At 39.6% G+C, this 15471-nt stretch overlaps 2 protein-coding genes across 4 annotated transcripts in view; one reads left to right on the forward strand and one right to left on the reverse strand.

Annotated features, from left to right (window-relative positions):
• Positions 1-9776, forward strand: part of USP47 (ubiquitin specific peptidase 47) — a 113505-nt gene extending 103729 nt beyond the window's left edge. For all 3 annotated transcript variants that reach the window (XM_045557528.1, XM_045557527.1, XM_045557526.1), the window contains 6 exons: positions 931-1046; positions 1411-1529; positions 3904-4034; positions 5526-5573; positions 5665-5795; positions 6622-9776. In XM_045557528.1, coding sequence (XP_045413484.1) covers positions 931-1046; positions 1411-1529; positions 3904-4034; positions 5526-5573; positions 5665-5795; positions 6622-6796 — 720 coding nt within the window. In that variant the 3' untranslated portion in view covers positions 6797-9776. The remainder of the gene's footprint in view (positions 1-930; positions 1047-1410; positions 1530-3903; positions 4035-5525; positions 5574-5664; positions 5796-6621) is intronic.
• Positions 9777-13572: 3796 nt separating this feature from the next.
• DKK3 (dickkopf WNT signaling pathway inhibitor 3) overlaps positions 13573-15471 on the reverse strand; it is a 40418-nt gene continuing 38519 nt past the window's right edge. Inside the window, exon 8 of the mRNA XM_045557529.1 lies at positions 13573-15157. Within this exon, the coding sequence (XP_045413485.1) occupies positions 14941-15157 (217 nt within the window). The 3' untranslated portion in view covers positions 13573-14940. The remainder of the gene's footprint in view (positions 15158-15471) is intronic.

The following is a 15471-nucleotide window of genomic DNA, read 5'->3' on the forward strand; positions in this document are numbered from 1 at the left end:
GGTAGTAGTTGACCTGTAGAGTCTGTAAGTACTTTTTGTGTTCAGAGAGTCATTTTAGTATTTAACAAGCATTTACATAGTGTTTATTGTGTACTCTAAGTGCCTGTAAGTATTAACTCATTTAATCCTCATCAGTGAGCTCTATGATGTAAGTACTATTTATTATATTATTCCCGTTCTATAATTGAAGAAACTGAGGCACAGAGAAGTTAAGTATCTTGGTCAGGGTCATACAACTTGTAATTGTGGGTTAATGATCTTAACAGGCTATGTTTTTTAAAGAGTAATCAATAAAATATTTTAGTTTCTAGTGTATGCAAGACTTGTGAATACCCAAAAGAATAAGACAAAGATCATATTCAAGATGTTTATAACATTTTATTGGGGACCTAGACAAATATAAAAGCTGAAAATTTTTCATAGAATGACCTTTTTTGTACAACAGATATTTTATCTGGCACCCATTATATCTCTTACGGGTGACCCATGCATTTTGACTTATATGTTCTTCTGAGTTTGAGGTGTGTGGATACCATGTCTGTCTTGAAGCAATTGATTAATGAATTTGGGGAATTAGAATGCTTTCCCCTCATTTTAGTCCTTAAAATTCTTTTTACTTTCAAAATTGTGGTTATTTTATTACAAGGAGGGAAATATGTGAATGCATTATCTTATTTAATCTTCACAATTACCCAATGAGGAAGATACTGTTTCTCATTTACAAATGAGAAAACTCAGGCACAGAGATGTTAGGTAAACTTGCCCAAGATAGCTGAGCTAGTAAGTAGTGGAGCTAATATTTGAAACAAGGAAGATAGACTCCTAAACCCAGTCCCTTAATTGTCACACTATAAAGTACAAATAAAATGTTTTGGTAGTCCTTATTTTAATGTGTAATTCCAAGCTCTAATTGTTGGTTTATTTTTATAGCCATGCAAGTTTCTGCTAGATGCTGTGTTTGCTAAAGGAATGACTGTACGGCAATCAAAAGAGGAATTAATTCCTCAACTCAGGGAGCAATGTGGTTTAGAACTCAGTATTGACAGGTAAAGTAAATTTTCAGTGTCATCAACAATTTGAAGAAAGACTGTGTGGTCAATTGATATGGACTGGTATGGTTTTCTGAAACTTAAAGAATTAAAATTCCTATACTAGTCAGAATTTTAGTGCTGCAGATTAAATTAATAGGACTAAGCAAGAATATTGGAAGTTTGTTTGAATTTCCTCTGGAGGATTCTAAATTTAAATTACTGGGAGCATTTCATTACATTTTCCCCAAATTTTAATGAATAACCATTGGACTTTTGTATTTGAACATAGTTTGTTTTTCCTTGGTGTCAGATTAATGTCAACTTTTTAAGTTAAGAGTTTCAAATTATAGTAGTTTTAAATGTCTTGTCACATTTGTAGGTTTCGTCTAAGGAAAAAAACATGGAAGAATCCTGGCACTGTCTTTTTGGATTATCATATTTATGAAGAAGATATTAATATTTCCAGCAACTGGGAGGTTTTCCTTGAAGTTCTTGATGGTATTTTCAATATTTTTGTGAGGAAATATCAGTTAGAAATACTCTAGGTTCTAGAGTCTAGAACTAATAGAAACATATAGTTTTAATATAAAGATACTGTTATTATGGATTGATGTGATTCCTTCTCATGTCTAATCCCGGGGAGTTTTATTTTCTTCCCCTGTGTCTTACTGTAACTTTTTAAATTATTTCAGCTTTCTCCCATCTTTCTCTGGGTCTCATTTGCCCTTTTTTTTTAATTTCAGAATTGTATGGGAGTACACAAGTTTTGGTTACATAATTTGCTTTTGTACAGGTTGAGTGCTCAATTGCCTTTTAAATATTTCTTCTTTTCTCTAATTTTGAGAATTTTTCCTTACAGGGAAATTGCAATTTCAAAGTTAGATTTTTAGTACATTTTAAGGAAATCCTAATAATAATTTCTTAACCCTGTTTGTTATTCAAGTTTCTTTTTTCATTATTTCTTATTTTGTATTGAGGCTGTGGTACTGATAATTTATCCGAGATTTGAGAACAATGGCTGTATTAGTTTCCTAAGCTGGGTGGCTTAAGCACTAGAAATTTCTTGTCTCAGTTCTGGAGGCTAGAAGTTTGAGATCAGGGGTATTTATTGGCAGAATTGGTTCCTTCTGAGGGCTGTAAGGAAGAATCTGTTGCATGCCTGTTCTCCTGTCTTCTGATGGTCTATTGGCCATCTTTGACAATCCTTGGCTTATAGATGCATCACCCCAATCTCTGCTCTCATCTTAATATGGTGTTCTTCCTGTGGGCTTGTCTGTTACTATCCAGATTTCCCCTCTTTATAAACCACTAGTCATACTGGATTAGGGCCCACCCTAATGACCTCATTTTAAGTTGATTACCACTGTAAAGATCCTATTTCCAAATTAAGATCACATTCTGAGGTACTAGGGGTTAGGACTTCAACATGCTCTTGGTGTGGGGGACAAAATTCAGCCCATAATAATGACCTAGAAGAGGTCCAAGTAATAGGCCTATTTGTCATAGGTATTTGTTATACCTCCTGGTTTTCATTATCAGCCATGGTACATGTAAAGTATTGTTTTTTGGGGGAAGAGACTGTGGGGGAAAAGTTAACTTTTAAGAGATTACATCAAAGTAAAAAAACTAGTGCTGTATTCTTTTTTGGTGTTAGGAAAATTTTAATTTTCCTTTTGTTCCTATGGAAATCAAAATATCAATTCTGGATATTTTAAACTAAGATTATGCTAGTTTTTAGAGGGTTCAGTAACACTAATGCCTCACCTGTTTCAGGCTATTTCACATCTAATTTGGTTTAAATTAGATGGTTGAAATTCTGATTAATTGACAAGTTAACTAGGGAGGCAAGGAACAACCAGGACACCCTCTACCATGGTGTGTAGGCAGGTACTCCAGATTGTGATTTCCTTCAGTGTCTGGAGACTTAGCAAATAATAGCTGTTTCTGGGTATGCCAGGAAAAGATCATGAAAGATACAGATGTCACCCTTGTGAACAAGGAGAAATTAGGTATACATTAGTAGGATATGGATTAGTCTGAAAATGGTACTGGATTTTTGGTGCCTGCATCAATATTATTTCAATATATTCTAGCATCAAAATAATTGAGTAAGAAATATGTGTTTAAATCCAAGAAACATTTATTGACCTGTAATTTGCCAGATACTGCTAATCCCTGGTGCTACAAAACTGAATAAAAACCATTGATGCCCTCCAGATCCACATAGTCTGTGGAAGAAACAAAACTGCACACCTGTCATTCTAAAATGATAGGTATTAAGGGACTGAATCACTAGAAGTTATTGTTGTGTGCACCAGAGACAACAGTGACAATTGAGCTGACGCTTGAAAAGTGACGTAATTGAAAAGTGACAATTTTGAAGAATCGGTAAACTTGGGAGTAAATGAAAAGAGAAGGATTAATAATAGCCTGAGTAAAAGAAGACAATAAAATGAAGATAATTTGATTATAATTTTAGATTGGGGTAGTAATCAAAGGAGAAGCGAAGCTTGGAGATCCAGAAAAGAGAGTAATTATAAAGCAGTGTCCGGCAGGAGTCAGGTTGCGTGGAATTAGGAGTACTGGTTGAGGGTAGCTTGCAAAAGGGAGAAATTATCATCTGAGACTGGAGGGAAGAGAGTAAATATGCCATTCTTGAATACTCCTTGATGAATATCTACAATGTGTAGTAAAAAAAAATTTTTAAAACAACAAAAAAAGAAAAACTCTTTGGGATAATTGGGCTTTTTGTGCCTACTTTTTAAGAATAACACTTGAAGTAAATCTTTTAGTTCAGTGAAGCAGGATGGAACAGTCAAGTTATGAACCTGCAGAGGAAATAGAATGATGGCCTAATCTTGCATATTCTTAGGGGTAGAGAAGATGAAGTCCATGTCACAGCTTGCAGTTTTGTCAAGACGGTGGAGGCCTTCAGAGATGAAGTTGGATCCCTTTCAGGAGGTTGTGCTGGAAAGCAGTAGTGTTGATGAATTGCGTGAGAGGGTAAGTTCATTTTAAACAAAATGAGCTAATAATACAGATTTTTTGTTATGTTTCGTAAGAGACAGCCTAGGAAGCGAGTACTAAACACTGATGCAGCAACCTTTCTTGGTCTCTGTTACACCTTGCGCCACACTCTGGTTGTTTCTAAGCTCCTGATCCTTTGAGAATTTACTTTGGCTCCTGGCCATTCAGAAGTGGACCCTCACTTTCTGTTACTTAGATCGGCTTTCTCCTAAGTAGTCAGGATTAGTTAGAAGTTACTAGAGTAAATTGCTATAGGTGTAAAAAAACCAAAAGAAGTGGAATTGAATAGAGAATCCAGATGAAGGTCCATTTTGCATTTTGTATTTTAAGGTAGGAAATCTAAGGGTCTCTGGGGAAAGGGTGATTTTTCAATCAGTAGTACTAGCACAATGGGCATTTTGAAAAAGTTTTATTTCCATACTTCACACCTAACACAAAAATAAATTCTAAATGTATTAAATTTATATAAAAATAAAATGGTAAATGTACTAGATGAAAATATTTAAAATGTTAAACATTAAAAATATTCTCATAATCCTGGAGAAAGATATTTGTAAGCATAATACCAGTGGCCAAAAAAAGAAAAAGTAGACCATATAAAAGCTTAAATCTTCTGAGCAGCCAAAAAAAAGTATTTAAAAAACAACTCATAAACAAAGCTAAAACACAAGAAACTGGGCAGGGAAATCATTTGAAACATTGATTACACTTGATGTCCGTAATTTATAAGGAGCTACTACCTTAATAAAAAAAAATGTAACAATCTAATTTTTAAATAGGCAAAAAACAAGGCAATTAATAGAAAAAGGAATACAAATTAAAACAAAAACATTATTTTTTACTCTTAAATTGGTGAAGATTTAGAAAATCAAAAAATACCTAGAGTTGTCAAGGTTTGGGGGAAACAGTACCATACACCTGTGATAAGTATATAAATTGATATTTTTTCAGTTTGGCGTAGTTTGTCAACATTTTAGATGTGCAGTTCAGCATCTAGGAATTTGATCTATAGAAGTATTTATTTGTGCAAGGATATTCATTGAGGTATACATCATAGCATTATAATTGGAAAAAATTGAAAACAGTCTCAGTGTACATCAATAGGAGATAAAATGGTATATTGTTCAGATATTAAAGAGAATGAGGTTACTTTGTATCCTGTTGTTCTGTATAGGCTGTATAAAATTATTATATAGAGATATAAATAAAACGTGTTTTAGAAATATGTGAATGTAGTTTGTATATGCATAGGAAAAAGTCTGGAAGGAATATACTAACTTCTTATTTCTTGGACATGGTATTTGCAGGGTGGCCAGAGGATAGAATTACACTTTCTGCTTTTTCTTCTAATTTTTTATATATTTTTTAAAATCAAGCTATTTCTGTTTCTGGAGTAAAATAACTTTTCTAAGCAAGTTTATTTTTTTAAATGAACTCTAATAAAATGTTGTTTTTGTTTTTTTACAGCTTAGCGAAATCAGTGGGATTCCTTTGGAAGATATTGAATTTGCTAAGGTAAAGCCCTGAGAATGTTTACATCTGTGTATTAGTGTATGATAAATGTGGCTAATGGCATGATTTATTCATTGATTCTTTTTCTTCTTAGGGTAGAGGAACTTTCCCCTGTGATATTTCTGTCCTTGATATTCATCAGGATTTGGACTGGAATCCTAAAGTTTCTACCCTGAATGTTTGGCCTCTTTATATCTGTGATGATGGTGCAGTCATATTTTATAGGTAACATTCACGATGTTTTTGTTGCTTTTACTGGTAAAACATTTTTGATATGTATAAATATTTTATGTAAATATGTTTACTATTATTATGATATAATAGAGGAGCATTAACCAATAGAAATACAATGAGATCCAGACATGATTTGATGTTTTCTAGTAGCCACATTAAAAACAGTGAAAAGAAACAGGTGAAATTCATTTAAACAAATTTTTATATCCAGTACCTCTAAAATATTATCATTAATGTTATCGATACAAAAAATCATTTATGAAATATTTGACATTCTTTTTCTTGTACCGAGTCTTAGAAAAACATTGTGTGTTATATTTCCAGCACATCTCAGTGTGGACCAGGCGTATTTCATGTGCTAGTGGCTTTGGTGTTGGACAGTACAAATATAGAGGAAAAAGAATAGTCATTGGATCCTAAAAGATGGGGTTGCAAATATAGCTTTGTTATTTACCTAGCTCCTCATCTAAAATGATGACAATGATATCTACCTTGCAGGATTTTATAAGAATAAGAGCTATTGCATTTAAAATAACTGGCACGATGCCTATTAAAAATAGATGTTCAATACATAATAGCTATTATTACTACTACTGATAACATGGAAATTATTCTATGCCATTTTTACAAGTGAGCAAGGTGTTAATAGGATAAACACATTAGAAATATAGGACATCCTAGTATATGAGATTATATAACTTCACCAGTGACAGTCAGATTGCATTATCTTGCTGAGGAGCATCATAGCATTCAAGTGTAAATTAATAGAGGCACCTGGCTCTACTGGTCTAATGTTTCATTAATATTTTAAATATAGGGATAAAACAGAAGAATTAATGGAGTTGACAGATGAGCAAAGAAATGAACTGATGAAAAAAGAAAGTAGTCGACTCCAGAAGACTGGACATCGTGTAACATACTCACCTCGTAAAGAGAAAGCACTAAAAATATATCTGGATGGAGCACCAAATAAAGATCTGACTCAAGACTGACTCTGCTAGTGTAGCATTTTCCCTGGGGGAGTTTTGGGTTTAATTAGATGGTTCACTACCACTGGGTAGTGCCATTATGGTGGGACATGGTTGGGGTAACCCAGTGACACCAGCACTGATTGGACTGCCCTTCACCAATCAGAAGCTCAGTGCCCAATGGGCCACTGTTTTGACTTGGAATCATGTTGTGCACTATAGTCAAATGTACTGTAAAGTGAAAAGGGATGTGCAAAGAAATAAAACAAAAAGCAAAACCTGCTACTAGAAAAGGGGGAAGGGGAATGAGTAAACTTCTTTTATTGCGGACAAATGTGCACATAGCTGCTAGTAAAACTAGCTTTCCAACAGGATGCTCATAGCTTAATAATAAAAGCTGTGCAAAGGCCATGAATGAATGAATTTTCTGTTTATTTCACTGATACACACATTACCTCATTGACAATTCAGAAGTAAATGCAACGTATGTTGACTCTTGGAAAGCAGCAAAAATAGGAGCTGAAGAAAGAAATTCTTAGAACCAGCCGTAACCCAGTAAAGAATTGTGAAGTTATGTTTTTATTTTGTTTCATTTTTGCAAAGTATTAAGAACATTATTCTGGAACATTGAACGTTTTCCTTAGACCACTTCCCACAGGTGGCAGCTCAGATTGCTGCAGTATTGTAATTATAACTGATTGTACTTAAGTTGTGGATGTAGAGAATATGTTTCACTCATTTCTTCAGCATGTAAATAAAATTGATCCTGTTGAGTTATCATAATTGCAGTTCAACTATTTCCCATGGTTATTCTTTTCACATATTCATTATGTACATTTGTGTACATTGAGAAGTATAACAATCTATGTAAATGTAATCCTCAGCGAGGTTCCTCAGTGCTGGGTCCCATAGGATTGTATTTGCTCTTGTTAATGAGGTTTTCCTGTTCAGCAGCTTCAAATTTTTTTCTCTTTGTACATTTATTTTTGAAGATTTACATCAATCTGAATCTTCTAGAATGCTTGTAAGTCCAGTTTTAATTTTTAGAGTCAATTTGTAGTTACATGTAGTTTACCTTTGGGGAAACGTCTTAACATCTTATTGAATAAACTTGCTAGTAAGGTCAGGTCATGGTACAGACTGATGCAGTCAACATGATTTCATTGCAAAGTCTGTTTAGAATCAGCAAGTTTTTGCTTTGCTAAATAAAAGTACTCAATGAACACAACTCTACATAAATTTTGAAATACCATCTAATTTATAAAAATCAATACAAAGGTTTTGGTAAAACTTTTTCATGCCAGATGCTGTTTACAACAATGAACATGCCAATAAAACATTTGTTCATTCTGTTGTGCTTAGTCATTAAACTTGTGGATGAAGAATCTGCGTAAAGTATAGATTTGTCATCTTTAAATATAACATTTTGTAACATGTATATTGAATAATTATTTCTATGATAAAGGTATATTTACAGTAAATTCTCATAAGAGATGAAAAGATGTTAATATCTAACTTTGGGGGATCTTGTCAATATTTCAAAATCAGATTTTTACCCTTTTTTCCTTTTAAGAAAGATAAAATTAGAAAATACAGTTAGCAGTGTTGACTCTGCAGTTTGAATATATGTAATTATTGAGAATTCATAATGTCTTAAAAGTGTTGGAATCCACAAGGAAAAAAAAATCTTTTCTAAGGTATTTTTCTGGCTAATTTTTATTCCATGTAAACTCTAATTTAGCATTCAGCTAAATTTGATTGAAGTAATGTTGTGAATTTGCATTAGTGGGATTGGTGATGTTCTGAGAAGAAAATTTGAACCATTTGTGGTGAATTGTCTTTCAGATCACTTAGATTTTCTGATGTAAGAGGACAGCTATTTGGTTCTGATATAGGTCTGCTTACTTGGGATACAGGGGTTATTTGGGTTTCTGCTTTCAAGGACTGACTTTCTATAGCACAGAGGAGGCGGACTTGTAAACAAAATGGGCTTCGAAGTGTGTTTTGGTTTGTTTGGTTTGGTTTAGTATTCCTATCAGAGTAAATGGTAAAATTCTTCTCATACCTGCTCCTTAGTCTGTGCCTTCTGCTCTGTTTTTGTTTGTTTTGTGTTAACTGCTACATCTAATTGCAGGCGTATTACAGATACCAAGAGTAGAGAAAATATATTTCATTATAGAAAAGAAAAAATAAAAGCTTGTTGCTTTTCAGTGCCTGATAGAGTGAAAACAAGGTTTCACTTTAATAATTTCAGTAAAGGCTAACATGCATCAGCCTCCCTGAGCTTCAGAGAATCAAGTGAGCATCTATAGCCCAACAGGTTGAGTATGACAAATGGGAATCAAGTGCCCTGAGCCCAGGGGCAGTGGAGCCTGGTGATTGCCTATCTCCTGAGGCTGAGGCAGGCCACATGCAATAAATTGTGTCCCTACTTCCCCGGGCATGCAAAGGTTTTGAAGAGTTTTATGTGGGACAGGAGGTTGTATCAATCACTCACACACCATGAGAACCAAGTACCTGCATTCCTGAGGCAGGTGTGTAAGGCAAGGGGCGCATTCTGGCCAAATAAAGAAAAGCTGTGGTTTCAGGACTAGGCCATGCTCAGCTAGCTGGTCTGTACAGAAATTTGCTAATTGAAAATCCACTTCTCAAACTAAGGATGTATATGTAAAGAAGAATAGTCATGATAGGTAAAAGTAGTGCGTGAAGGGGCCCTAGAACGTTGGTGATCTTTTTTGTAATGGAATGGAAAGTACTTTAAAATTCTGAGAAGATGGGGTGCACCTATGCCTCAGTCAGAAAATAATCAAATGAAATAGCAGTCAGTTTCCAGGCCGCAGTTAGGAAGGGTATTGTGGTCCATCTATAGTCGGAGAGAGCTACAAACTTACACTGTGGTCTGAGCTAAATGAGTGCACAGCATCATAGCATTGCAGTGTTGTTACTAAATCTGGAAGTGACCTGTGAATGTATGGAATACAATAAAATCTTTTATTCTGGTTCATTTGCTAGTATTTCCTTTTCAATTGGATACTGTAGTTCTCTCTCTGGATTTTGTTTTTTTATTCAGCATCAAGGCCGTAACCAACTCTTGCACTTGAGACTTGCATTTTGTAGTCTAAAGTACAGTATGTGGAGTCTATGATCATGTGATTAGACAGTGTTAATTTTCACCACTTGGCTTCCAGAAACATCAAGAACACTAAACAAAGTCAAGAATGCACGGAAGCACAGATTACCATTTGGAAAGGAATGCAGCCAGCAGTGGGGGTCAACCTAGGAGGGCACAGAAGTGTTGGGAACAGTGCTCTGCCCTTTCCCAGTGACAGCGCCACCTCTTCACACCCCTCACCAGCTCTTCTGCACAAGAGAAGTTGATCGGTTAGAGTCTGAGGATTCACCAGGTCCTGGAATTTTAGTGGAGCTTATAACTTTGCCTTAAAGGTAGGGACCAAGCTCTGCTTCCTTCTGCTTTCTGTGCTCCCCACCTGCTGTCCCCCACACACCTCCAAGAGAGGGCACACTGTTTTTAACCTCTTAAAATGCTTACTTGGGCCATTTAGAGAGTTATCAACTTAGCGAGATGTAAATATGCAGTGGTTCTATTTTTCCAATAACTGTGCCAACTATGTTCTGTCACATGCAGTTTCCTGCTGGGAAGTGGGCTCTCATCAGGCGCTTCATGCAATCCTATAACCTTAAGTCACTTTGCATTATTAAGAAAATCTGATCTTAAAGTTTCAGTCATTTCATTCCAAGCTCCCTGCAACACACAGTGCCCACTAGCTGTGCTGCCCCCTGCTGGGAGCAGAAAGGAGGTATGTGTGGTCAGTCCCGCTCTTCCACACCAGCTCTACTGACTACAAGAGGTAAGGAAGAGGGAGAAAGACATACACTGACATGAGCAGCCTCTTGGCGGGACAGGTGACTGTCCCCTTCTGGTCACTGTTAACGCTTGTGTAGACTTGAAGGTAGATGCCCTACAAGTCCTATCAGCAAAGGATTCAACTCCAAACAGCATTGGTGGTCCCTTAGGAAACTTGACTACATCTTTTGCCAATCTCTTGCTGGCAGGACATCCCTTTGAAGTGTTGTATACCACCATCCCATGCTGCTCTGGTCCCCACCAAGTCTTAATTTGATCTTTGTCATGGCCCTATCTCTGGGGATGTGGGTGCTGTCAGAATCCATCTTCTTTGCCTCTCAGGAACCACTGGGGACACAAAAGTGTGGTCCTTTTCCCTCTGCCAGGATGCTCCTACTAGCAGAGCTTGTTTGATGCCCCTTCCTTTGGTAAATGGGTGTCAAGTCAGCGTGTGCTGGACAGCCACGCCCCCTTTGAGCTGTCATTAGTCCCCATGGAAATTTCATAAGTGTTTCTCTTAAAGTTCCCCTCATAGGTTTCAGCCAAGGAAATAAGTCTCATCTCCCCTTTCTCATGGGAGTCAGGGAAGGGAGAAGTCTATTGTCCAAACAATAGACAGTCCCCCAAGGGGATTTCATACCTGCTCTCTGATCTTTGTGGGGGGCGATAGTAGTTCTGCTGCTGCTGGAGTGGCAGCTCAGCGGGCCTGCATGCCGCCCAGCTCCACAGCTGCTGGCCCTGAGTTTGCAAGCACAGCCTGGCTGTCAAAGAGTGATCTCAGAATAACTGAGTTGCATTTCTTGACTCTCTGGAGGGGCTGCACGGACCACAGTAATACTCGAGGCCCCTCTTCTCACCCTACCGTCTTTCCCTCCCACCACGGCAGGCCTCTTGCTTCTCTTTTCAACTCTGTCCTCTGCCCTGCCTCCCTTTCTCCCAGCTGCGTCACAGGCCAGCGAACCAGGCTGGTGGGGCTTTGTTCTTCAGGCTATTGGTCATCATGCAAATGGCTCCTGTATCAGAAATGCTTTTGGCTTCAAATAACAGGCTAACAGCAGCTTTATCTATAATATAAGTGGTTTACTTAAAAAGGTGTCCAGAGATGGTGGAAAACTGGATGGGTTTCCTCCTCAACATCAGGGATTCAGACTCTTCTGTGGCAGGTCCATGTCCTAAACCCAGGGTCCGGGTGAATATTTACCTTACATGGCAAAAGAGACTTTGCAGATGTGATTTAAGGTTAAGGACCTTGACATGGGAAGATTAGTCTGGACTGTCTAGATGAGCCCAATCTAATCACGAGTCCTTAGAAGTGAAGACCCTTTCCCAGCTGCAGAGAGCCAGAGAGCTGGCACCGATAGGGACGGAGCTGTTGGGTGGGCCTTGAAGATGAAGGGGGCCATGAGCCAAGGACTGCGAGCAACCTCTAGGGGCTAAAGAAGGCAAGGAAATGGACTCTCCTCAAGCCTCCAGAGAAATGTAGGAGACGGCTGCCCCGGATCCTGATGGCATGTCCTACGCACTGCACTCAGGGTCAGGATGCAAAGGAAAGGGGTGAGGCCAGAGATTCTCCTCTTGTTTGCTACTTTTGTCAGTCAGGAAAAAAATCCTTCCCAGGAGCTCTTCGGCAATTTGGCAGCCTTCCCCTTATATTTCCTCGGCCAGAACTGGGTCACGTGGCCATCCCTGGCTGCTGCGGGGCTGGGAACAGCTGTTGAGTAGCTGAACTGACAGGGTCTGCCACGGCTTTTTGGCAGGAGCCCTGGACCTGGGGGAGAGCAGCGGTCACAGGTTCAGGTACCACCTCCACCCAACCCTCCCAACATTCCATTTAGGATTGTGAGTGAAGGGGGTACCCCGGCTACTGCAGATGTGGACTTCAGCTACGTATTTTGCAAAGCCTCTCATGTTCTTGTATTCTTATGGCTATGATGACAAAGTAGAGGAGGATAACATACCTGCATATGAGCTACATAAGGGAGGGACCTAGTTTTATCTCATTCACTACAATGTTTTCTATCATTCTTTGATGGGTGAAATAATTTTCAGCTTCTTCTCCAGACACTTCCTCAAGCTTGCCTTGCCTTCCAGCTGCTGCAAATTACTTGCAGTTTCCCCTATATGGCACCCCTCCCTCCCTCTGCCCATGACCCAGAAAGCCCTGAAAATTGCTTCTGTTTTGTCTCACTTAGTGTAGCTGTATCTCCCTCATTAGGCTGTGATGCCTTCAGGGTAGGGAGCCTGTCTGGGTCAACTTGGACCCCCAGAGCACATCACAGCACCTGGTTCTGTGCAGACCCTCAGTACTGTCTGCTGGATAACAAGGCTGTAGAGTGGTCCTGATGGTTTTTGACATTGACTAGAAAATACTTCCCTATTTGATCTTAAAATAATCAGTATTTTTTATTTACTAGCTGCTGGACCTGCTGTACTAGATCCTGTTTTTGCCTGACTCCCAGCTCTATCGCTTAATCTTTTAGCCCCTCCATTTCTTCATCTGTTAAATGAAGAAAATACTCATGGAATTCAATGAAGAGTGATGAGTTAATATGGGTAGGCTGCCTAATCTGGTGCCTGCCACCCAATATGTAGTAGCTTTATTGTTGTAGTCCTTGAAGATGTTATCGTGTTAGAGCCCAGAACTGCATCTGGTTAAAGAAGGCTCCCAAGAAAAGGGTCATATATATTCTTTCAGAAGACAGTGAAGCATTTACACTCTTAAAACTACTTCCTTTCCAAAAATGGTTACAATATTTAAAATATTTTGATACTAAGAGAGATGTGCTTCAGTTGTCTGGAAAATTTACTGCTATGGAAGAAATCTTTTTTGTTGTTGTTACAATACAGGTCATTTCTATTTTACTTTTTCTGGCTGAGAGGATTTTATATTTTATTCAAAGTCAAGAGGAAAAAAGAAGTCCAAGAACTACAGAAAAGTAGTTGAAGTGATTTATGCTTGATTTCTAAATGCAACATGTGTTTATACATAATTTAAAACTCAAAGAAAGCATGCTAATACAATCATGTACAACTTTAAAATTTAATAACTCCGGATGAATACATGATGGAAACAGTCCATGGCACCTGAAAATGTCATTTGTGGAATGGCATACATTTCACTGTTCTCAGTTTGGATATTACAACCATATTTCATAGAGCCTGTCTTGTTTGATTTTCTCCATGTGGTTAATAATGGTCTTCAGTTGCTGCTAAGTGATTTTGCAAATTTCATATATAATCCTGGCCCTACAAATTGCCTAAGTGCTGCTTCTGCAAGTTAACTTATATCCTGTGCTCCAATCATGTACCTTCAAAGTTACTAATGCAACTGCGAAACGGGGACAGTGTCCACACCATTTGTCTCCACTGGAACGACGCCGCCCCACACTGGTGAGAACACCGCTATTTCTAACAGTGGAAGTTTGATCTTGGAAGGATGTGGGAACTATTAATAGTTTGACCTTAATTCCAGATGTGCCTCAAAAGAAGAAAAGTCCCATTCTCCTTTGATTTGGTGTGTGTGTGAGGGGGACTTTTGGTGGCACTGGGGCTGGGGTGGGGTGGTAGGGAGGACAGCACTGAGCTTGGAGTCACACCTGGGGGAAATGGGCTCTGGTCTTCACTTGCTGTGTGACTTGGGCAAGCAGCTTGCTGTTTCTGAGCCCCCGAGATCCCTGATGGACGAGGAGAACAATGCCCCCCTCCCCAGGCAAGAATGAATCAATGGTAGATAAGAAAATGTCCAGGCACAGAGGTAGGAGCTGAGTAAAACTGCAGAACGTATGAATGCATGTAATGTGGAGCAAGCAGAACATTTCATTGGCAACAGCTGAAGGCAGCCCACGGCAAGAACGGCGTGAAAATTCATTTGTTGCGTTTTTGCCAGGTTGATGTTAGCCAAGCAGGGCGCTCTCCACACTTGCCCAAACCCTTCACGAGGAGAGGCCACATGCTTTCCATCCCCTCACCTTAAACAATTCTCAAAGCGATGCAGGACAAAATGTGCTGTCTGCCACCCGGTCAGGGCAAAGCTGCTGATGATCGGGGCCAGGACCGGCTGATCGGGACCAGGTCCAGCAGCCGGTCCTGGCCCTCACCCTGTCCAAGCACCCAAGCCGTGACAACTGGAGAACAGTCTGGGGAGCTGGACAAACGCACAGCACCTCATTTTGTCAAGCCAGAGGGAAAATTTACTGGGAAGAGGACACAGAAAACATCCTGGTCAGTCCACACCTAGAGGGCACCCCTGGGGAAATAAATTAGCTATTTCTATTGCACATCTATCCGCGGCCGGGGTCTGGATCTAAATCTCGTCCCCTGCCAGCAGCTCCGCAGCGACGGGCTCCCCGAGCGCCATCTCCTCAGTCAGGCTCCTCTCCAGGGTCTCCAGCTCCTGGCGCACCTCCTCCATGAAGCCGTCATCGCCGTACTCGTCGGGGGCGTCCCTGGGCAGCAGGCTGTCCCCATCTTGGCCATGGCTCCCGACAAAGGTCGGCATGCACACGTACACCAGGCTGTGGCTGGCAGAGACGGCAGAGTGCGCTGTGAACATGGCAGCCTGGGGCGGGCCGTGGCCTGGGCCGCTGTCCCTGCGGGCTCCTCACCTCCTCCGCTCACATCACTTCCTGCCAACATCTACCTCGGGTGGATGTGCGCCTCGGCCCCGAGCTGCAGGTCTGGCTTCTGCGGCCCCTACAGCAACACGACGCCCCCACCAGCCCCTGCCCATCTGGGCCCAGGTAGGGGCAGCCCACAGTGGGGCGCGGCCACACGCGGAGTCCTGGGCCATCCACTCCTGAAGCTTCACCGCACCTAGATGAGCCGCGACCTACAG

This window comes from Lemur catta, chromosome 7 (genome assembly GCF_020740605.2).
Source record: "Lemur catta isolate mLemCat1 chromosome 7, mLemCat1.pri, whole genome shotgun sequence".
Classification (NCBI taxonomy): domain Eukaryota; kingdom Metazoa; phylum Chordata; class Mammalia; order Primates; family Lemuridae; genus Lemur; species Lemur catta.